The sequence below is a fragment of the Alligator sinensis genome, unplaced genomic scaffold (assembly GCF_000455745.1).
Source record: "Alligator sinensis unplaced genomic scaffold, ASM45574v1 scaffold262_1, whole genome shotgun sequence".
NCBI classification, from domain to species: Eukaryota; Metazoa; Chordata; order Crocodylia; family Alligatoridae; genus Alligator; species Alligator sinensis.
In genome coordinates this window covers 1,716,821-1,741,676 of record NW_005841904.1, presented here as the reverse complement: position 1 = coordinate 1,741,676, position 24,856 = coordinate 1,716,821, and the positions used below count along the sequence as shown (strand labels likewise).

General features: G+C 41.4%; 1 protein-coding gene across 3 annotated transcripts in view; it reads left to right on the top strand.

Moving 5' to 3' along the window:
* The window catches only part of LOC112549403 (fibrinogen-like protein 1-like protein), a 27,509-nt gene extending 2,653 nt beyond the window's left edge, over positions 1-24,856 (top strand). The window contains exons 2-4 of one of the 3 annotated variants that reach the window (XM_025197737.1): positions 16,311-16,349; positions 19,287-19,455; positions 22,136-24,856. In XM_025197737.1, the coding sequence (XP_025053522.1) occupies positions 19,308-19,455; positions 22,136-22,833 (846 nt within the window). In that variant the 5' untranslated portion in view covers positions 16,311-16,349; positions 19,287-19,307 and the 3' untranslated portion in view covers positions 22,834-24,856. Of the gene's footprint in view, positions 1-8,213; positions 9,598-16,310; positions 16,350-19,286; positions 19,456-22,135 lie in introns of those variants that run through there. The other 2 variants (XM_025197739.1, XM_025197738.1) reach the window with 2 other exon arrangements.

Sequence of the window (24,856 nt, the reverse complement as noted above, 5' to 3'; positions counted from 1 at the left end):
GAACCAGTTTAGATTGCATCAGTGGCAAATAATATATTTTGTAATCCACAATTGACCTGAAGTTGGTGTCCTTTTGCATCAAATGAGATATGGTCCTAGCTCACAGTGGTTACCAACATGCTTTGACAGGCTGGTCCTAAAAGCCACCTGACAGAAGCTTGTTCCATATGGACATAACATCCTTCCAGAAAACCCTATCCTGTACACAGTTACTATAGGTGAAATGTATATCAGCTTGCCTACTGAGCTAAGAATACTACTGCAGGTCTTTGTGCTCTTTATCTGTTGTCTAGTTTTAAGTCCTGACCCTCATTTACAAGTTCTTTCATAGGCTGTGATGCAGCTATCTCAAGGACTGCCTGTTGCTCTGTAACCTCAAGTGATAGCTTCCTTCAACTATGATGCTCAGCTGACAGAATGCAGAGTATAACTTGCAATACCAGTACTCTTACGTTGGGAGTTGCGGGGATATGGAGATTCTTCTACCAAATATTTCATCCTCTCTTCAGAGTAAGATGCAAAGCCAGTGTTCTTTTTTTGGCATCATCTTAATGACTGAGCGGAGTTTCTGATTTTTTTACATAGGGGAAAAAATAAAAAAGGGTGATGTTTCTGTTGATACTGTTCCCAAAGCATCTTGGATGTATTAAAGAGGGCCTGGATCAGGGATGGCCCAGATGCGGCCCACCAGGCCATTCTATCTGGCCTGCAAGGTCCCTAAAAAATTTAAAAAATTAATATTTTATTATATTACAATTATCTGCCCTTGGCTGCCTGTCATGTGGCCCTTGATGGCTTGCCAAAACTCAGTAAGCAGCCCTCCACCTGAAATAATTGCCCACGCCTGGCCTGGATGTTAGTGAGGAGTGAGTTTTGGGAACACGAAATGATTTTGCCCAGTAATTCACCTGTGATGTTTCTACTCTCCGGATACAAGGTCAAACTGTAAATGTTTATGCTGTTATTTTTATCTTACTGGGATTTAAATAATGAAAATATTTGTGGTTGCCCCTCAACTAATCTGTAAAATGGGGGGTGTGAATACTTTTATCTACCTCGGAGGGTTCCCTGAAGATTGCTTGTAAATTCTTCAAAGAGGATGGGTGGTTGTGGTCAGAGGTGGGGCGCCGTGGTTCAGGAAATTAATGTTCTGTGCCTTGTTGCACAGCTTTGTACAAACTATATGGGGTTTCTATGATTTGGTTCCTTATCTGTAATATGTGATAAATTTTTCCTACCTCATACAGGTATTTGTAGGGATAAATTCATTCATAAATATGTTGCCAGATAATACGACAGAGCACAATAGAAAAACTAATAAATGTGTAGGCTTAGTTTCTCATGCTATACAAATTAATACCTATTACAGTTTTCACATTTTGCATAGTATAAAATTAACCCTTTAACCACAGGCTGAGATTTCCAGTTCAGTTGAGGCAATTTAGATATACATCCCTTTTAATTTAGTAAAAGCTGGTCTAAATTCCTAAGACTTTGAAATTTTCAACCTCAGTGCGTAATGGGACTGTGACTGCTAAGAATTGTATGCAATAGATTGATGATAAAAACTAGCATCTTGAATTTCCATTTATTCCTACACAAAGTAGGACTTTTAAGAAGTAAAAAAGGAATTATTCATATAATTGTGATATCTTAATTGTTTTTAGAACTATAAATATGTAATGCATAAATTGTCACTGAAGTGCATGAGACTTAGGAGTCGTATTCAAAGAGTTAGTAGGAAAAAAATTAATAAGCATCAAAAATACAGAAGTCAAAATTGTATCTCTTAAACTGAATCACTATTAGCAGCCATTTTTGTATTGTTTTATCTATGTATTTGCCTGCCTTTGTTCATGCGACACTGCTAGCTTAAAATATTAAAAAAATCACAATTGTTAAGCTTGTTTTCCAGTTACAGTTACAAATAACATCTGCAATTACGATAACTGGAAAATGAGGGATTTTTTGTTTACTTTTTGTGAGCTTGATCAGGCTTTTAGAGGTTTTTCTTTTCATAATCCACTTTCCACTTTTTTTTTTGTTTACAATCTTTTTCTTTTTATTGTTTGCATGTAATTTTCACACACTAAGGAATGGAAGAAAAGCATAAAAGAAAATAAAAAGTGTTTGTAAAACCACAAAAGCTTTGCTGATGGAATCAGAGCTACATATATTACCATGTGCTAATTTTTCTTTATTGTATTGACTAGCTTCAACTCCATGGTGTTTCTTTAGTTCTCTGCTACACGTCATATAATTTATGAATCATTTATAAAATATGCACTCACCCACCACTTAGCATATATGTATAATTTATAAAAATACATTTAAAACCGATGTCTCTTTCTCTGTAATGTTAATAAATAATTCTAGTCTAAATTTATTAGCAAAAATAATTATACGGTCATCTTAAGCCTCAAATCACATAAGGTCCTAATTCAGTTAAAACCTCTCTGGCTACCCTTTTGCAGTGTGAGTCTCCAAACTTTATATGCTGAGGCTAACACACATTGCCTTGGATATACGCCTCTGCACAAACCAAACTAAAATTTTCTCTCTTCCCTAATTAGAATGTGATCGGTCATAAAGTAGAAACCTTGAGTAACAATAAACAAAACTCTGCGTAGCCTGCAATAAGGGTAGATTTGCTTAAAGTTTGGTGGCTGCAGAGCTAAAATTCACTGTTTTTGCTGGATAATGTGCGGGCCGGGCGCGAGCCGGGCCCTTTTTGTGCTCTGCGCGGGCTGTGGCCAGCAGCCTGGGCACGTGGGGGTGGAGAGAACGTGCGACACGCTAGAATTAGGCACGGACTCGTAATGGTAGATTTAAAGATTGTTTACTTACACCGGAGATGGTTGCGGTGCAGGCTGGAAAACTTGCTTGAGTTGCGGTTACAGACAAAACAACACGAACAATCACGTGGAGTTTGCTAGGCTCCACGGAAACAGAGCTCCGGATGCCCTGGACAAGCGCGCCACCAAAATAGAAACTTCGTAGATACGTCCTATAAAAATTATCACTCGAAGACGGAAAAAGGTGGGCGATGGATCAGGTGGCCAAACTCCTCTGAATCTCACACAGGGTTTCTGTTACCTTGCCGTGTACCCAGAGTCCCCACGAGATGGATGTGGAGTCCTCTTCGGCTTGGGCAGAAACCGCTCAAGCCTCTTATACGGCTAGCAGGCCAATCATTAGCTGCCGCGTGGGAATAATTTAGATTTAGCCAATAGCGGGGAACAAATTTGCATGCGGGTGGCGGGAACTCCTTTGCACCGTGCATTTCTCTTGCAACTTGAGCAATGCATCCTGCAAAGGAAGCTACAAATTGGCAGGAAATTCTCCCTTGCACCGGGGTTCTCCTCTGCAGCAGAAAACTCCACCGTGCAACGAAGCTGCAATTTAGCGGGTATAATTCTAGTGCCGAAGCGCGCACAAAATCATACCTTTGGGTTATGACAGATAACAGCAAGATTGTTTTTTAAGGTACTAAAAAGAATTATCAGCATGTCAATAATACATCCTAGATAACCTTAATCTTACATCCCCAGGTTTCAAACTCTCCAAAGCAGTATGTGCAAAAATTTTTGAAATGATAAATTAAAAGTCTTATGTGATACTAATTACTCAGTTGGGTCCCCTAGTATTTTTGATTCTAAGCGACAGAAAAGGCCAAAAACAAAAAGTCAAGAAAGGCTAAAAATGAGCAGCAAACTCTCAATGATGTTACTTCTCATTCCATTCTGTTGTAAGGGCATGTATTGTGACTGGAATTACTCAGTGAATGGTGTGACGGTGAATATAGACTTGGAATAATTAATCACATAGCTAACACGTTAGGAGAGAGATTAAATAAAGAAAGACGTAGATATTTTTTAGTTTCAGATAGACTAATCAGAGAATATGTTCTAATGCAAAGTGTCATTCAAAAATAATAGGGGAGACTTAGGTTCTCAAAGCACAAACACAGGGGAAAAATCTGTTTGTCAAGTGAGGGAAATAATGCATGAATTTGAGAAAGATTGACCCTTTAAACTCTTTCAATCTCAGATAAAATTTGATCCAAATTTGGGGATCTGCAAAAAAAAAATATTTAAATCTTAGAACAATATTGTGCAAGTCTGCAGGGGCGTACAATGAGAACAATTAAATGAGCCAGCCTCATTGCTGTGGGCTGGATCCCATGCTACATATTAGTTATTTAAGTATGATTCTAATCCAGGGGCGGGCAGAATCCAGCTCGTGAACTGTCTCGAGCCTGTGGCAGACTCCATTTCCTAGCAGCCCCTGCCCACACAGCTGTGCCCAGTTTCCATGGAGACCCCCAGTCGCAGCAGCACCATGACAGTGCAGGGCTAGGGTATCCATAGAAACCGGCCCCAGCACCTCTGCCCTGGCTCTGGACCATGTTGTTACCGCTGCAAGATCCCCAGCCCCAGCCATACACCCTGCCAGCACTGCTGAGTCCAGTCTCTATGGGAACCCTGGCCCCACGCTGTCATGCCACTGCCACTACCGGGGTCTTCATGGAAACTGGTTGCAACGATGTGAGCAGGGGCTGCTGGGAAATGGAGTCTGGATGCTGGTTGGATCCACCATTTTTCCCACCCCTGTTCTAATCCACTCTGCCAATGTCACTAAAGCAAACAAGGCATGCAGTTAGATCCGCTTTAGCCTTAATGCTAAGTCACAAAAAATGGTGGGGAGGAAGGGAAGGATCTTCTTGTTACAACAATTTTTCAGGGACTTAAGTAGAATAAGACTGAACTTAAATATTTAATAGGTGGAGTGGGATCTGGCCCTGAATGTCTCTCAGTTAAAGTCAATCCACTGAGGAGGATATAAGAACTATTGCTTTCTGGTGGTACACATCAAAAGGAACGAAGGGAAAGCAGAAGTTTTGCCCATGCCCTCCACATGCCGAGGGGTAAACAGATTATACCATGGTAAAGGTAAATAGTATCCGTATCTAGTCCCTCTGAAACAGATTGTGCCCCAAGGTAAAGACTCTGTCTAAATGGCACAATTTAGCTCAGTATCTGTGGTCTAACCTTATATCCTTGCATGCCAGCCTCAATGTGACTATCTAGAAATGCACTTAAATGTAAAACTCACTAGTATTTTACATAGTCCAAACTAAGAAAAATACAGAATGTAAACTGCATAAGTGGTGAAAAATAAATTAGATTTTCAAAATTGTTTCTGTTCTAATAATTTCAGATGTTTGTAGTTGAACATGTTATTTTGTATCTATATGCAATATTTGAAGTGCATTTGATATTTGGTTTATATTTATGTTTATAGCTAATATTTGATATTCATATGTAATATTTTTAAACCTGGTGTGTGTTAAATCTTTGAGCTCTAAAAATAACCTTTAAAAGTGTAGCTTCACTCAGAAAAGTGACTAGAAATTACATTTTGTTATTCCAAGCTTGTTCCGTCTTAACCACTCCATAGTAGGCTTGCTAAGTATGCAAGTTGATTTTCTTTTGCCTTTGAATTTCCAGTGCTACAAAAAAAAAAAAAACAAGCTGTGATTTAAGTCCTATCACAGATTCTTCAGACCAGAATCTACCCACTAATCTGCCTGATTAATATGTTTTACTGGGACCGTAATTTGAGAGAATTGGTGCAACCTTTGTTGTTGATGTTGTTGTAGAGGTGTAATGACAAAAGGGTTTTCTGTGCTATTGGAATTTGGTTAACTATTTGATTGGCAATGAACAAAACAGACTGTAGTCCAGTTTATCCTTTCAAGCTATATTGGTTGAGAGCTACCAGGAATAAAAATTAAACAAAGGCTTTTGCCATCCAGTTAAGTTTATGTGATAATGAAAATACAAAAGATGGCCTCACATATTATTATTTAATCATAATGATTAGCCATTCTAACTGTAACCTCACTTTAATACTTAAGAATGGGGAAATACCAGAAGAGCAGCAGCATAAAGGTGAGTGAAATTTATTCATGCTGAATATTATGGAAGAAAAAGGAATAATGGGAGACTATTTAAAGGGAGTGCCTTTAAGTTATACATCAGAATGCAAAACTCCACAGCTTCAGAGGTGAAGGTACTTTGGGTCAGCAGAGGCATGAAGGTTCTCTGAATATGTTTAGGATTTGCTTTTCCACTGTCCCTCTTCCTCAAGGGGATTGGGGGATACCTTAGCATACTGGGAGGCATGTAGAGTAGAGTATTGTGGCAGTGTCAGGGTGCTCCCCTTAACTGGACACCCGAGGCCAGACTTGTCCTAGGTATGTTGCTGCCTATAGTATCTACTCGCCTGCTACAACTTGATGTTAAGAGTGTAATCTATAGAATGGGAGGCAGTTCACCTTGAATGACTTGTGATCTCTTTATAGGCAAGATTTACACTCTGGAAAGGTATAGGCCACAACACAGTTCAAAATTAGGGGCTGCCCCTTTAAGGGATGGCCAAGTTTGCCAACTCAGTTTCCTGTGAATCTGAGCAGGGCCCAATGGCTGGGAGCTCCACCTCCCCTTCACTCCCCCCACAAACCACTGGTAATACAATGAAAAATAATCACAACAGAAAGAACAGGAGTCTCTGTATTCCTCTTCCCTGTCCAGGAGTGTTGTAACCAAGCAGCTTCACTTTCTCTTTTTTCCCCCACACCTCCTTCCAGCTTCCCCAGCTGCTTCTTATCATCCCACCGGCACTCCCAGCGGCCAATCTGCTGGCCTCTTCACCAACTGATAATCAGCTGCCCCTTAGCTAATCGGCTGCACCTGAGGCTTCCCTCAGGTCCACTCCGGGCTGGGTTGTCTCTTTCACCCAGCTGCCGGCAGTCTCTGTTTCCTGTAATGCTGGAGGGAACAGCTAGGGGTGGGAGAGGGACGCAGAGCTCTCCTGTTTCTCATTCTGCTACAAGTATAACACTATTGATTTCCATGCACCCATAAGAAGGACACGTTGCTAAGATCCCATTATGTACCCAGCGCAATAGCTCATATACCTGGGATCAAAGTTGCACCAGGTTCTTGGGTCTGTTGTGGCCATTGCCAGTTAGGTATCTCTTTGTGGGCAGGAAGGAATTTTTCATTTAGGCAGATTGCATGTTCAGGGTTGCTTTCCATGCTTTCCCCTCACCTGTCCAAGTACCTGGCTGATAATTTAGAAGGTAAAGTTCAAGTAGTTCAATACATCCTGGCTGCTTGCAAAAGAATGTATATGTTTGATATTGGGTCCAGTTTCCTGATAAACTAAAATTAGAAGTGGACTTGAGAATGGATTACTTTGCACTTTATACAGATTACATGGGCCTTGTTTGAACTGCTCTGACAATATATGGTGCTGGCAGAAGTAATTATCTATATCAGTAGCACAGTCATGTCTTTCATAATAGCAACCAGTTATTATTGGGTACATTACTAATGCTAACAGGTCATCTGAGCAGGCTGGCTTTCTATGCTTTCTTTATTAGTGTTTGAAGCTTATTTTGTTATTGAAGTCAATATGAATACACCAAGAAAGACACGGAAAGGATTCTGCAGAATCAACCATAATTCATGTAACATTTGTTTAAAACACTAATTGTAGGAAGGTCTTTATTCCAACTTTTAAATAAAAAAAACCACAAACAGCCTTTATCCAAAATTTTGCTATACCAGTAGGCAACACCAAGGGTCACATATTATTCTCAACCTATTTCTGCTGCCACGCTACATGTGACACCCCTCTTCAATAGTTAATGTAGGAAAAGAGAAGAAAGTAATGAGGAATTCTGCCTCCTTTACATTTTACACTCAGTGGGCATGCCTACATGTGGTCATTTAATGCAGATTAGCCCAATTTAAGCCACATTAGGGACACATCTACACATGCACACCCTTAATGCAGCTTAAAAATGGCAATTTTAGGCTATGTGAGCTAAGTTTGATACCTGCCCAAACCCAGTATCAAATTTAAGTGGGATTAGTTAATGCAGATTAATGCATGTGTAGACACGTTACTTTGCATTAGTACAGATAATTTAGTCCTGGGTCTGCCCAGCCACTAGGGGGCCAGCCAGAGGCCAGCCCCAGGGCTCCTGGCTGGGAGCCTCTCCTCCTCCAGGGCTGGGCTGCTCTCTGTATAGTTTGCCACTCGTAAGTGGGTTTTTTTATTGTTGGTGGGTGGGGTGGGTGGTGCCAGGGGCAGGCAGGCAGTGTTTTTTGAGGTGGGAAGGGGGAGGGAATGGGGGCAGGTGTTGCGAAGGTAAAGTGGGTTTTTTTGTTCAACTGTGTGCATGTCCTGAGAGTGGTGCTGTGGGTGGGCAGGGAGTTGTTTGTGAGTGGCAGAGCTGGCAGGCTGGAGTGGGGAGTGCAGAAGGAGGGGGTTGGCCAGGGCCTCTCACAGATGGTAACCTGGCCCCCAATGACAGGTGCACGGTTCTCCCAGGGCCCGGGTGGGGGAGATAGTTGCCTGCTGGGACCAGCAGGGCCAGCACCATGGCCAGCAGGAGTGCGGGGCACTGGTCATCGCTAGCAGGGGCAGGGGCAGCCCTGGCGCAGGGAGGCAGGGTGGGTAAGGAGGGAGCTGCTAAGTCCCACCATGTGTAGACATCTGCTAAAACCCTCTTAATCCACATTAGTTTAATGCACATTAAATTCAAGTCTGCTTATATTGGTGTGTAGACACACCCAGTATTATTAGAAAAAAGGCAGGTTTTGTAGAAAACCTGTATATTCTCTTACCTGCTTAGCCAGTTATGAGTTTCTCTTTTATATGCTAGGCCAAATAGATCCTTTGGATCTCACTAGGTACTCTACTACTACAGTTGAATAGATTACTGCTAATGTGGTAGATGACAACCATTCATATTTTTTATGGCTAAACTTTGTCCTCTCTCATCTGCACTCTTGATAGGAAACAATTATGTTTTCAAAGACTAATTGCCATCATGATTTAAACACCATTTTTGCTTTAAATTGGAGTTCATTTTGCCTAATACTACTTCATGCATTTTTAATATTTTGCCCATAGTTTGTGTCTGCACACTTCGTTGCCTAATATTTCTTTTTGTGTTCCAAGTTACAAGTTCAAGTAAGCTATGAAAAGGCAGGTATATTTCTACAACAATAGGATGTTTTACTTTGAATATTAAAACAGTTTATCAATAGAAGTTTGAAATATAAAATTGTCTCTGGTGTTTCTGTGGTAGCCTATATTCTTGTAAATTGTAAACATAACTGCTTGCTTGCTTTATTCCTATACGCCATTAATTTTAACAAGAAACTTAAACTAGTGCTGGATCTTTTTAAAAGTTTTCCTTAACTCTTTTACAAAGAGTATAAGAGTTATAAGTAGCCAGTGGCAAAAAATTGCCAGTACAACAAAAGAATGAGTAGGTCATGTATTATTTTTTTTTTTTAAATTCCCCTGTTTTGGCAAGCAAAAAACCCTGATATTACCTTAATTTTAGAACAGTATTAACATTTTGCATATATGGTTCCTTTCATCTGAGGACCCCACTGCGTTACACGGTGCTGCTTTCCAAGGAAGATTGAAATGGAATTTTCCTTCTGAATTATGATAGTGGAAGTACTAATCCCAGCTATTGAACAAAGCTCTACACCTAGTCCAAATGAGGTATTAACATTTTAATCACATGATAAATGTAACATCTGCCAGAAGCCAGCACTGCTTTCACCATAATTTTGTGTCCTCTCTTAGCAGCAATTTACAACACTTTTCTCCTGCAAGGCAACTGGCAGCTTCCTCCAAGTAACCATCACCTAGGAACCTTAGTATGGCATGTCCAAGATATGCCTAAGCTTCAGTAGTATAGGCAGGAAGAACATACTACCTCTAAGTCATAAGATCGAACAAGAGGGTTTCTAATAGACAAGGACTTGAGCCACAACATTTGGCACCAGAAATTAACTTTCCTGAAGTATGAAGTTATTTGAGTCCACAGTTTCAGTTCAGTCTGCATTATTTTTCAACCAGTAATTTATTTGTTAAATACCTTTTTGTAGTATTCTGTTTAGAACTATCTAGTGAATAAAACTATTGATAAATACTGTCAGTATTTACCAAATCATTTACTTTATGTGACTAATTATTGTGGTCTGTGTGTGTTTTCCTTGCAACCATCTCATATGAACAATAACTGTAAAAGTGCTGCTAACACATGGAGAGGATATAATTTATATCATTGTGAAATACAATCTGTAAATCTGATTGTAGTAGAAATGAGCCAGAAACACAAGCTAGATGGTTTCCTACCTTCAGGGTTGCAAAATACAACTCTAAATTTGCCCCAAATTTAGCAGATAAGTTTCCTGCTTTGTAGTGGTCTGAACTAAAACTTGATATTCAAAATACTTCAGAATCTACTAGCTTCAAAATCCATGGAGAAACAGCATCTGTAGCCCAATTTTAGTTCATGGTGAAGTGTGATGAAAGTCCAAAACTGTTCCAAAGCATTAGAAAATGCTGATTGTGATTCTGCTTTTTATGAATCTCAGTAGGACTGCACTCATGTAGAAAGGTTACAGGATGAGGCTAATTATATTGCAAGATGTTTGGACTCATGGATTGTATTAATGTTTATTTCTTGTGTGGTGCCAAATAGTTTGTCAGCACTGAACATATCAATCATAATTATTAATAAATCATTAATAATTACAAATCAGGGATTGACAAACTACAGCCCATAGGCTGGATCTGGCCTGTGGATGTGGGGCTTCAGCAGCATTTGGTGGTGGGAGGTGGACAGCAGCAGTTGCTTTCCCATGCTTCCATGAGGAAAAGCACCAGGCATGGGTGCTCTCCATGTGCCAGCTGTAGGTACTCCCTCCTGCCACCACAGCGAAAAGCAATGGTGGCAGCAGCTGGGTCCTAGTTCCTGCTGCCTACCAACCTCTAGCTCACACTGGGTTACTCCAGCCCACAGGCTAAAAATCTTGCTGATCACTAACGTAAATGATCTTCAGTAATGAAGCCTGATGCCTCTGATTCCACAAACTATGCTAGATATCGAAACAAAAAAAAAATGTGGGCTAGAAGGGACATCTAGACCATCTAATATCTCCAGGTCAGGGCAAGTGTTTTCAGATTATACCAGACAGCTATGGCTGCTTGCGGACAGTAAAAAAACCCAAAAAACACTTTACCAGATGAAGCATTGTATTAGCTGGTCCCAGCTCTGCAGTGTCTATAGATTGGGCACTTCAGTGGGGCTTTCACTTTTATCTAAAGCTGATTCAATCAGCTATTAGTTAAAAGTGCCAAACAAGCCCCACTAAAGCACCCAATCTATACAGGCATCAGGTGAGCTGGGGCCACCTAATGCTCACTGCCTCTTCTGGGCATGTGGTAGTCTCTGCGCAGGAGTGCATGGAGTTTAAGGTACAGCACCATTGTTTTTGTTTTTTTTTATTAAAGTCTGCAAGCAGTCCATGTGTCTAACCCAGTGATTCTCAAACAGGGTGCCACAGCATGTCTAAAGATCCTTCTAAGGGTTGCCACACAATGTTAGCACTGTTAGGTTTACAAAAATGATTCACAAGATAAACCCAGAGATTTCAAATAGATATCTATAGTTGTGGTCTTTGAGTTCTTTGCAACAGAAAAACTGACTAATTATTTTTCTGTAGGCAAAAAAAAGTGTCAAAACAAAGCTGGCATTTTCCAAAGGGTGCCTCAAATCTACAAAGGTTGAGAACCCCTGGGCTAACCTGTTTAAGCACCTCCAATAAAGCAGTTTAAGGCACACATCAAAATCCATACTTAAGTAAAGACATATCGCAATTACTTCTCCCTTAGCTACTACGACATACTCTGTCAGAGAAGGAAATTAGAATGATTTCTTATGACCTTTTCTTGATAAATCCAGAAGTACATCTTTTTTTCTACCTAATTAGTGTTTATTAGTGCTTATAAACTGATTGTTTAATATTTGGTTCTAACACTGTTATAGGTATGAAAGTTGGGCTGATTTATAGAGCTATAAATCTCTAGATCTTCCTTTTTGCTAATTTTTTTAAAGATCGGGACTATGTCTGGACTTCCCCTATCCTTCAATGATTCAAGGATTGTTTTGGCTACATTTTTAAGTATTCGTGGGTGAAATTCATCAGGCCAAACTTCTTGAATAGATCTAACTAATTTTTTTTAACGTGTACTATACTTTACTTATTCTGCTCCTATCCCCTTATTGATGTCAACTGCTTTAAGGACATTGTCAAAATTAACCATGCTTTATGAAGATTGGAACAAAAAGGCATGGTATACTTCAGCCTTCTCTGTGTCAATTATTTGCTCTCCTTTCCCATTAAGTGATAGGCCTACATTTCCTTTTGTCTTTCTCTTGCATCTAATGCTTACTGTGAAGTACCCAATGCTGGAGCAACAACTTCTGCCTGGCTCACCACCTGGATATCTCTGGTCCCTCAGGCTCCATCTCCTACTGTTTATCTCACCTGCTACATCTTAATGTCATCATTTTAGAGGGAGGCTGACCCTAGGAGGCAGGAATGGGTTTTGGGGTAGATCCTTGTCTGGGCTGAGGCCCCCCTGGCCCTGGGTCCACTCTAATCTAGCTGGGTTTTTCTGTCCAGGGTTCGCTTCACCAGAACCCCAAGCGCCCAGGCCACAGCTTGCCTTTCAGACTCTGGGTCCTTGGTTCTCTGGCTGCACTCTTCAGGGCTCCAGGCCTGCACCCCCTCAGTCTCTGCTACCCAGATATTTAGTCCTCTGGCAGCAGTCCTCGTTCTGCAGTGCTTGGGTTTCTGCCCCAGACCACCCACCAGGCTTCTGGCCCAGGAAATGCCCTGTGCTGGGTGTTCCTGTAGCACCTTTTGGCTTCCAGTCCTCCCATTGCAGCCAGACCTGATCCTCTGGTAGAAACATAAATAAAAACACAAGCAACCAGTCCTGAAACACAAAGTCAGAGTTAATCTCACCCCACAGTAGTCCCAATACAAAGACTCAAGGCACTTATTTCTTGCTGGTTGAGGTGCTGGGTTTCTTCCACTCTTCTATAGCACAAAGTCCTTCTGTAGGCAGTCTGGATCAACTCATCCCTTGAGCTTTCCCTCCTGCAGCTCCTACAGCCAGACTGCCCCTTATGGGCCAGGCCCTGGGCTTATGAGTCCCTCCTTGGGTCACTTTACCTTCTATTTCTGCCCCAGGCCTGCCAATCACTGCTTGCTCTTGGGGCAGGTGACCATTTTATTTAAGACCCCCTTTTGCCTTTCTATGTCTGTTCAAGGGGCTGGGGCTGGCCAGCAGGCCCTGGACTCCCTCCCCATTCATGTAATGGGGTAGGAGTTCCATTGCACATTTTGTATTACCCTGTATGCCCTTCACTAGTTGCAACTCATTTTGAAGCTTGACCTCCTTCACTTTCACTCTAATTAACATCCAGGTTCAGATTCTCAACCAGAGAATATCGATTCTCCAAGTAACTTTTTCCACCAGGCCCAGTGCAAGGAGTTCACCCACCTACTATGCTGTCCATATATGGAGCCCATACCATCATGTTTTTTCCTATTGCCAGCATCCAAGCTTGATAAAGCCAGCAGAAGTATACCCCTTGCTGTGTATTACAATGACACCTTCATTTTTCTATGTAAATTTATCCCTGTGGCAGCCCTTCTTCCGTAAGTGTAGAACTAAATAAGTCTGGGTTACAAAGAAATTGAAAATTGGTAAGACATTTGTACTGTCTTATTCAGCTATTATTTGCAGCTAGATTGAGCATGTTGAAGCAATTATTTGACCCATCCCAGCTGGATTTCATCAGCTTCAGAGGCAGACCTCATAGTGTTGAACCGAAGACAGAACTTGGTCCTAAGACTTTCTGTGAAAGAGTTGCAGAGGGGAAATAACTAAAATATGAGTCATTTTTCTTTCATAGCCTGTGTAAAGCCAAATAAGATTGGAAGAGTAAATTAAACCTCCATGTACCCTATGGAGAAGAAATATATAACAACTCAATTATGAGATTAATTAGATTTATTAACATGAGGTGGGTAGTATGTCAATATAGTAATGGTTTACTTAAAATATATCAGTAGCTAACTAAAATATATAGTCAGAAATTGAAACATGCTAGTAAACAGGATAATCCTAAATCACAATTAATATATCATTTTCAGAAATGGGTATTACCTTGGATAGTGTTATCAAAACTTATCCAGCCAAGATTTGATACAGATAGAAGGAAATTTCATTCATTTTGACTAGCTTTTTGTATATGGGAATGGTTTCTTCTCTAAGAGGAAGGAGAAACCATGCCCCCCTCATTAAAAGTATCAGTACTTCCCACTTAACTTCTGCCTTGCCAACTTGGAGGAAGGCAGGAAAAACAACAATGTTTGACAAAATCTACGTCACAAAATGTAGAAAAGCAGAGAAATGCGAAATGACTAGAGAAGCCAGAAATCCTGACAGACGTAGGATGAGAAGGGACACGCAACAAAGAAAGAAGTGGCCCAAATTGTCTTTGCTGGATGATTTGGGACTAGAGTCATTGCAAAGAATTTTAGGGTAAATCTGGAGTAAATAAGCTAGGAAGGTACCAAATCCCATCCTCTCCCGGGGCTTCGTTTGCTCACTCTATCCCTTTTATTCATACTGAGAGTTTATTAATTACTAAGCTAAGAGGTTGCCCTTTCATATGCATGTTTAAGTCCATGTTTATAAAACTTAGCACTAATAGGAAGTTAACCAAATATTTGTTAAATCCTTGCAAAAAGACAGCTTTAATGATTCTTAAATGCAAAAATAAGCCATCTTTTCCTGAACCAAATCTTTTACATATTTTTCTTAATAGGTAAGTGTATGAAAGAAAGTTGATAATGATATCTGGGTTGTGAATACTGAAATAGAAAATCTTCATTCAAGTAAACTAGCCAAAGTCCTCAGAAGAGGGCTTACATAGGACTTAATATGCTACATAGACCTTGGACTAGTCCTCTGTACAGGAATAAGGAGATCATTAGGCTGGCAGAAATAAGGACATGCAAAAGCCTGTATGGGTGAGTGCTTAATTTAAGGGTGAAGTTACACATTGCACTCAGACCATATTAAAGTTATGCAATGTTAAGCAGTGTTAAACTTAAAACATGCTGTGAGCAGTCGCACATTAAGCATTAATATAATTTCTTGTCTGCACAGCTCTGACTTGCTACTAGAGGGTTGGAGCACAGCAAAGAACCAGGACACCTGGGCTTTATCCCTGCTCTGGTGGGCAGGCTGGGGGGTGGGCAAGGAGAGGTGTATATAGGGATGCTGGAGGATTGCAAATTGCTCATTTTATCTCTGTGGAGCGGACTGAAGGTAACCTAATACAAACTAGGTAGCATGGCTCAGAGTTAACTTGCCTGAAGTGGTATAACTTTGAGATGCTCAGAGGGCACATAGCATGAGTTAATGAGCTTAAATATGTGGATGCTTGTGGTTTAAGTGTCCTTAGTATGGTCTAAATGTACTGTGTAACTTCATCTTAAGATAGAAGGGATACAGGAGAGACAGAATAGAGTGAGACCAATGGTTAATTCTTTCAATTTAGATTTTATCTTTAATGAATTTATCTCTTGACATTTCAAATAAAATAGAATATAAAGCTAAAGATGAAACACTTCTTTATTTTTAAAATGTTGCCTCATTCCCTGAAGTCAATGGAAAATAAAGGACTGCTTTAAAGGTTTAAGGAGGTTTAAGCTGGATATTAGGAAAAACTCTCTTACCAGGAGGGTGGTGAAGCACTGGAACAGGTTACCTAAAAACAAGGTGGAATCTCCATCCTTGGAGGTTTTTAAGGCCTGGCTTGACAAAGCCCTAGCTGAGATGATCTAGTTGGGGATGGTCCTGCTTTGAGCAGGGGGTTGGTCTAGATGACCTCCTGAGGTCCCTTCCAACCCTAATTTTCTAGGATTCTGTGATTCTATTAAATGAAACAGATCTCTAAGTGCTTTGCTATCTGTTGCTTCAGTGCTTATAGTTAAGCACTTAAATGCTTTGCTGAATTGGATCCCAAGTGTCTACTGTTCTCCATCACTGCATACACTCACTAATTACAAAGATTTCAATTTATTAAAGACAGTGATGTTTCAAACCTTATTGTGAAACTTTGTGCATTATAGTTCATACATACATACTTGTAAGTGTGATGTGTCAGAATAAAGTCCACCAGTCCACTCAGATTAAGATCAGAAAGATGCACTTTTGCTTGCCTTCCAACTTTGTGATATGGAGCTGAGGTGGAGTTGTTCACCTGGACTTCAGCAGCAGGCAAAGTACAGTTCCAAATAATTAGCTCATTTATTTGTGTGCTCTATTTATTTTTCAAGATTCACTTGAAGGGAGAAGCAAGCTGCCTGAAGGAAGAGGTAAGCTGCGTGCCTGGTGTTCTTTTCTCTAGATCTTTTCTTAATAATTCATAATAAAAAGCTTTCTCCAAGATTTGAAGAGGGCCAGTAAATAGTCCCAGTGTGCACTGTAAATATGGGAAGGAAATAAAAGATTAACATTCAAAAGCTGAAGAAATGGGTAAGAAGCATTTGGAACTAGGAGTTTGGCTGAGTTCATGATAGGTACAGGGCCAAAGGCAAAATTTGGATCCCTGTCTGAGTTTTCCAGTCACAGGGGTGTTTGGGCTATGGGTTTTAATTAAACTTATTTTTAATTTAAAGACAGAAGAAAACTTTCAGGGAAAGGGATGCATGACAGTGGAAAAATGAACATACCATGGAGCTGCCTGCTTTTAGTTTTTTAAGGGTTGAGTTTTGCTGGAGGTAATTTTCCAGTTCATTAAGACACTGATGTCAAACAACTGACTTCAGACAGTTCCACATATAATAGGATGTTGTATTGGTAATAGTCAATCAGCACAATGGCAAGTAGTTTGGAACAGAGTGGAAAATTATACATTTTACTCTGACTCTGTATGACAAGTATACAATTTATTGATATTTTAAAAAATAATTCATTTTGCAGGCCTGAATTTTATAGCATTGATTTATTTTATGCACTTTTTTAAAAACGTGGTCAATAATTTTTCACTTTGGAATCTCAAAGCATTCTCTGAATCTCACTTATCAGGTTCTGTTTCTGCTTAAAACATTACTGCTAAGTATAGATGTTCAAAAAGCCTGCGGTGAACCAGTCAAACTTACATGGCTTTTTGTAAATGGTGTAGGCTAGTTTGGGAGTGAACAGACCACAAGTTTGCCTTTTGGTGTGAGGGGCACACAGGCTGCCTGCACTGGCCAAGGCTGGCAGGTTGGGAGAGCTCCTGCACATCTCCCAATGGGCTCCCCAGGCTGCCGGAGATTGCTGAGCACACCCGAGTGCAGCTGATTAGCTGGGCCACCCCCGATTGGCTCCTGGACATGGGGAAGCATGTCCTCTCTCCCCCATCATCCACCACAGACATCTGTTGTCTGCAGACAGTTCACCCATCCCCTGCAGCCTGGCTGTGCTCCCTGGTCCCAGTCATGCAGGGTATGGGTGGGGGGGTCTCAGTGGGCTCCTACACACCCACCTAGGGACTCCCATACCCCTGTGAGTGGACACAGCCCCAAGCAGCATGACCAAGCACCCCTTCCTCCCTCTCCCCTTGTCATCATTAGCCACTGACATGTCAGCTGTAGTCAGGCACTGGAGACACATGCTCACCTATCCCCTGCAGCCCAGTTATGTTCCCTGTGGCTGTGGTCACTCACAGGGGTCAAGGTGGTCCCTGGGTGGGCTCCCACACACCCACGCACCCAGGGACCCCTATGCCCCATGAGTGGGCACAGCCCCAGGGAGCCCAACTGGGCTGCAGGGCATGGCCAAGCACCCCTTCCCCCTGACTCCATCATCAGCAGCCACTGTATTGACTTGGCTCTAAGAGACTAAGGGCAGGGCCAGCTGAGCGCTCAGCTGGAGCAGCTGAGCATGGGGCAAGTGATAGCACAGCTGCCTGTGAGGGGGAGTTAGTGAGGGGGTGCAACAGTGCCTCAGATACTGGTGGACAGTGATCTAACATGAATTGATGGGGAATCTGGTACAGAAGTTTGATTCCCTAGTCTAACCTAAATTAATTGAGTGCACACTGATCCAGGTCTATCTTAGACCCGGTTCTGCCATTTTTAAACCAGTCTGTGTGTGCCAGTCTTGTGTACTGTTAGGTTTAGACCAGTTTCCCAGCACTTATGCTGGGAAAAAGTGTAATGTCTGCACCTAATCTAAGGAGAATTGTGATGGACTATGGGGAGTCTATCCTGCTGCTGGAAAGAGAAGAAATTTCGCACTCTTGCACTGATCAGAAAGGCTTCTAGAACTCCTATGTTTTGCCTTCATTAGAGCTTTTAACAGGGAGCCCAGCCACTGACTGAGTTCAGTTGCAGTAAATTTATCCTTCTTGAGTATAGGAAACTTTTGTTACACATATTCAATCAAAGCTGCTATTGAAGTAGGAACTCCTGTTGACGTTAGTGGGTATTTGCCTACGAGAGGACCATAGCTTTTAGTTCAATAATAAGACCAAACTCTCCAGTACTTCACACTGTTTGACAATTGTTAATATAGGACCCATAATCTAAGGAGAGGGGAATAAGTAATTCAATTTTAATTGAACATATTTAACTGTCTTCAATAAATCCTTGTGGTTTTCTTTATGGAAGACTTCGCTGAAGCGGTGTGCTTTTGCTTTTTTTTTATTCTGTGAGCTGATTTTCTTTACCTGGCCTCAACCAATCTGAACTGTTATCTACAGCTGAGAATGGAAATTTATGGAAATAGTATTGCAGCTGCATGAAAGTAAACTCTAGGATGCCTCATGGCAATCGCAATAGTTGGTAAACTATGTAGTACAGTTTTATCTGTAGACAGTTAGAGAAGCTAGTATTTTGCATGCACTAGTTCTTCCTTCTGGTCCCCAGTTTCATTCCAGATCAGGTTCAGGGAAGTAACAAGCATCAGATCTGATCAATGTGAGCTGTGCTTTCTAAATTGAAACTTTGCCATTACATTATTTTCCATCAGTTTTTATCACATACAAAATTGTGTTATGTCACGTTGACTGATCCGGTACAAAGTAACAAGATGAGACACAATGACAGGACACAGTGCTACACATCAGAAACATCATCCCTCAGAAATGCAATCTGATGCATTAAGAAAGGGAGGAGTGTGAGAGGGGAAAAGCTAATTTTGGCAGAGACTGGATATGTTGAAAGCAGGTGCTTCTTTTTATCCTCCAAGGGTTTCTTTCTGCAAGTAATAAATCTTTTAATTTGAAATGCCAGTCTGTGTTATATTTTTGGTGTGTATTTCTGCAGAGGGACTGACTGAGAGGAAAGATGAAGCTGAAAAGTTCACTGGGATTTATTCTTCTATTCCTCTTTAAATGTGATGTGTTGACAAGTGCTGAAGAGGCTGTGGTGCTTGCTAATGCCCATCTTCTCCCTCAAAGAGGCTACGAGAAACTGGGTAACAACAATGAGAAAGGTACTCCAAAGAAGGATATGTAGGGGGAGGTACATGTGCTATTTTATTTTATAAGGCTTTACTGTGTGATTTTTCTGTCACCTGTAGTATCTGAGGACTTGAGTCATTAAAGTATTTAGGCCAGGGGTGGACCATTATTTCAGCTGGAGGGCCGCTTAACAAGTTTTGGTGAGCTGTCGAGGGCCACAAGGGTAGGCCTGCCCCTTGACAGGTGCCCCACCCCCGGTCGCCATCTTGGGACCAGAAGTCCCACCCCTAACCCCTGACCTTTGCCACTTGAAGTCCCTCCCCTTGCCCCAGAAGTACTCCTTTTGAGAAGGAGGTAGGGGGGCTGCCATCTTGAAACTAGAAAAAAAATCATATACTAAAAAAAAAAAAAAAAATCAAACATCTACTATAACTTATTTTAATTTTATTTTTAAAATATTTTGGTCCTGATTTATGTGTGTTTGCATAGTGTAGCTAGAGGCGATTGCATAATATCTCAAAATACAGTATTACTCTAGTGTATTGTGTTTGGTAGGGTGTGGATGCAGAGTATGTGGCTGTATGTAAAGTGGGGGTGGGACTGTATGTGCAGGATGTGGGAGGGTGTGGGTATACTTGGGGGTATGGTGGGGAGTGGGGTGTGTGGGAGTGTGTGTGAGGGCTGTGGGATGGTGTGGGTGTGTGGGGGGTTATGGTGGGGGTGGAGTGTGTGGGAGGGTGTGGGTGTGTGTGTAGGGGGATCCTCAGAGTTCCTGGACTGTGCAAGTCCCTGGATCTGCATGTAGTGGCAGTGAGCAGAGCCAGCCCTGCCCGGCCCCACAGTGTGCAGGTCCCCGCACTCCCACCCTAGTCTCCAGCCACACATGGTGCAGGGTGCAGGGCTAGCCCCACCCAGACCCACAGTGCACAGCTCCTGAACTCCTGTAGCGTGTGGGACCAGTCCAGCTACATAGCGCACGCCATGCTCCCAGCCCCCTTTCGCCCCTCGTCCTGGCCTGGTGGGGCCGTACCTGCATTTCCAGGTTCGCAGGCAGGGAGGTTGGAAACAGGCATGAGGTGGCCAAGCAAAAGCCTCTGCCAGGCAGAGGCTTCTTGTCTCTAGCTTCCCTAGCTTGGGGCTAGGAGTGGATCAGGCCAGGCTCGGGGGGGCATGGTCCTTTGGCAACCAAAGCTGCACTTCCTACATGAAGGTACTGACTTGTAAAGGGGCAGCCCAGGACTGCTGCTTACAGACAGCTTAGGAAGTTTTTGCTGCTGGGAAAGAGGCAAATACAACCCTACATGTATTAAGTGAGATATTTCCAGCAGAGATAAGGAAGTGTCAGTACCACTAAACAAGCTATATGAACTCTCTTCCATATACTTCTCTGAAACAAGGCCCATAGCTGTATGCTATACTAGGATTGTCAAGGACATATATCTGTAGAGACTTTGGCAACAGGAAAGCCTTTTTAAACTGCAACCTTAACATTTTTGCTGTGGTAAGATTTGTTCTGTTTAAGACTCTGAAAAACATGAGTGTGTGGCTCTCCTGAACATGAAAACATGGCTCACTTGAACTAGCTTAGTTTCCCAGAAGTAGAATACTCAATTTCATAATAACCAATTCAGTTCTATACACTGCACCCTAATTCCTATCAATCATTGTCAAAACTGCATAGTAAAAAGCCAGCGGAGGACAGAAAACCCTGGAACTGTTGTAGTCAATTACTAGTGATCCATAGGCATTTTTCTCATACAGATTGTCAATTTGTTAAGTATTTCACTGAATATAATATAAATATTAAATAATGTAATGGGTTTCCTTTCAATATTATTCATAGAAAAATAGCAGAGCAGTGAAGTACAGTACAGTTCCAATTCATGACTGAGTCACCATATAATGATATAGACACTAAGTAATGCTTATCTTGACAAAAGAGGAATTGATTATATATATCAATGCTGGCTTTTTAGCAGTCCCAGAGTTAGCTCAAAAACTATACCTTGGTTCTTAGAACTGCTTGAAAACAGTATGAGTGTAATCAAAGGTCTTTTTATGGCTCCATGAATGATTTACAACAAAAACTTACACTGAAAATATACCTCGGTGTACACCCAAGGCCTTTCTACCACTTGTATTTTGCCCAAGTTTTCCCACTACATAAATAACCTGTCAGCCTGAAGATTGTGATACATGAGATGAAGAAAAAAGAAATATATTTCCATTTGTTTTCCTGTTTTATAGTACTGATTTCTTGCTAACTTCTGGTCAGAGCGATGGTACCAAATACAAGGAACAAAGGGCCACATCTTGCTGTTGTCTGACATCAGTATATGGCCACAGTGGGCACATCTACATGTGTCCCTGACTGCGCAGTAGTTACTGCACAGTTATTTAGTACTTGCTAAAGTAAGTACTAAATGAGTGCACAGTAACAGCTGTTACTGCACAATCCCAGCAGCGCATGGGTCATTTCCGATCCTAGTGTGCAGTAGGTACTCATTGCTACTGCACAGTAGCATAGGTGTCACAGTGTGTGCCTTCCAATGCTACTTTGCCCTAGCATCTCATGTAGATGCGCTCAGTATGTTCTGGTCAGATATCGATGGAACAAACATTCATACATTCTGCAGGGTGCAGTCAACTATTTAGAAATTACTAATTAAGCAAATAATTATTTGAAACATACCTTTTTTTTCCTCTATTTAGAATATCCAAGGGATTGTTACGAGATTTTTCAACGCTCTGAAAGAAACTCCAAAGATGGTCTTTATGTTATTCAGCCAATGAAAGATCCTATTGTTGTCTACTGTAATATGCAAGATGGTGGCTGGACAGTAATCCAGCACATTACAGCCAATAGTACTGTGGATTTTGATAGGACTTGGCAGGATTACAAATGTGGTTTTGGCTCAGTTCATGACAATTACTGGTTAGGGAATGAATACATGCATCAGTTAACCAGCAGTTCAAGGCCATATACACTTAGAGTCAAACTCGTAGACTTAAATGCTGAAATCAAATGGGGAGAGTATGACCCATTCTACATTGAAAATGAAGAGTCTCAATACAGGATAAGGGTTGGTCTATACAAAGGAAATGCTATGGATGCTCTGACGCAGGACACAGAAGCTTATCTCCATGACAACCAGAAATTCACAACCAAAGACAGAGATAATGATAACTATTTTCAGAATTGTGCTAAACTAGAGTACAATGGCATTCCAGGTGGAGGCTGGTGGTACGATGCTTGTGCTGGAGCAAATCTAAATCGCAGGAATGTTATATACTGGCAAAAGGACTGCAACAAAGACCATATGTGCAAGTTTGCATGGATGATGGTCAAGCCCAGTGACTATGGCCAGTGTACCACAAAGGCTTGTCCTTGTCATAAAGATGAATTGTAAATAACACAACTACATTTTAAAAGGATGTCATCAATGAAGCTTGTAAAAAATCTATTTGCTATCTCTTTGTTTATTGTATGGAATCAGTAGGATCACTGTTGGTAGCAAAATTGTTTTCTATGACTAGTTCTTTTAGAAACTCTGGAACTAACTTCAAAATTTGGATAAGAGTTTGAATTCCCTGTTGGTAAGGAGCATTTGAGTCCATTGTTCTGGCTCAACTCATGGCAAAATCAGACTCAGGTGATGTTTTTCAGAGCTGGGTGTGGTTTGTGATTCTGAATTCCTCCCAAAAGTAAGATATTTTTTAATCTAGGGATTTCCATTCATTTTTACTTTGAACTTTTTGTACCACATAAGTACAATAAGAGGTAGGTGTAGCTATTTAAATGATCACTTTCAAAGGACTAGAGAGGCATGGATAAGTAATAAATAATTATTACATTTCTGTAATCTCCTGCCTGAAGACAAAGTCTTAGGTTCGTTTACTATTCTATTAACTGGAACAGAAAATTAAACAACAGACTATGTTCACAGCTAGTCTGTGTGAATCCCAGATTCATTATGAATGGACTCTTTTTTAAAGCTCTTCCTAAATATTCCTGTTTCTGAATTCAGTCCTGCCTCTGTACAGGCTGGCAGGGTTGGACCTATAGTCATGACAAGTATCCATTTGTAATGTAGTACATTTGTAAGGACCTATTCAATTCACGATTTTGTGGATTTTGCAGAAATTGTGAAATTGGGCAATGTCTGCAACATCTGGGGAGAAAAAGAAAAACTTACTAAAACTAAAATGCTGCCTCCCCAGTGGGAGCCTCTAGTATTCATGGCTGGTGTAGAAGGAGAAAAGGGGGCTGCTGGTACAAAGGGGAGCAGCCAAGATGGCTGCTGCCCCACGCCCCTTGCTGATGATTGCCTGAGAGGGCTGCCTATTGTGTGGCTCCATCCCACTCCATTAATCAGCACCAAGGGGTAGGGCACCAGGGCCCCTCAGCCAATCAGAGGTGTGGGAGGGCACCATGATAAATCCTGCCAGCCCTGTGATCTGCCCACGAAATCAGCCACATGCCTCCTTGATTTAAGTAGGTCCTATACATGCGCTAATGAAAATGGAACTCCCAGCAAGAAACAATTTGACATTAAAGAGGACTGATATGAAAATGTGTATGTCTTATATTCCATTCATAGAGGGCCATGATATGCATGCAATTCTGAAAAGTTGTTTTTATGTGAGTATTTATGGTTGTAGCAAGTTTACAAATACACAGTGGCATATTTTTATGAATCTGGCCAAAATCCTCAGTAGCACCTGTTGGTATGTATGTTGTAGGTATAGTTAAAAGACGCATATCACACCGGTGGTTGCTTGAGTCAGGCAGAAAACAGAGCAGGGTTGCACCTTAGAGCAGGGGTGGGCAATTATTTGGGCTGGCAGGCCACTTAATGAGTTTTGGTGACCTGTCAAGGGCCACATCTGTGTCCCTCCTGCTCTGTGTCCCTCCTTCCCTCCCTCCTGGAGCTGTGAACAGTGTGGAAGCCACATGCTGCCCCCGCCCCACATGGCCAGAGTCCACCTGCCTGAAGTTTTAGCATGCCCCAACCCGCCAGGCTCCAGGTGCAGAAGCATGAACCCGCCCACAGTTGTAGCATGCCCTGTGTCCCCCACCCCTCCATGCCTGGAGCCCCAACCCAGAAACTGCTGGCCACATTTAGACAGCTGGGGATGCAGCCAACAGCTGCCAGGTCCCAAGTAACAGGGTTTGGGACTATGAACTGTGTATAACATAAGCTATTCCTTATTTTTATTAGACCAGCCAGACTTAATGGTCTTGTCAGCCTTCCTATTAGAAAGTTTCATAGTGTGGGTTTACAATGCTATAAAATTTTTCTCCTAGTTGAAACTTCATGAACAATTTTATCAATTTTAAAACAAAATGCATCTGGCAAGTTTTGAATTGTAATAAAAAAAATATATGAGTATTCACACACTTCTTGTTTTCTTGAGTAATTTTTAAATGAA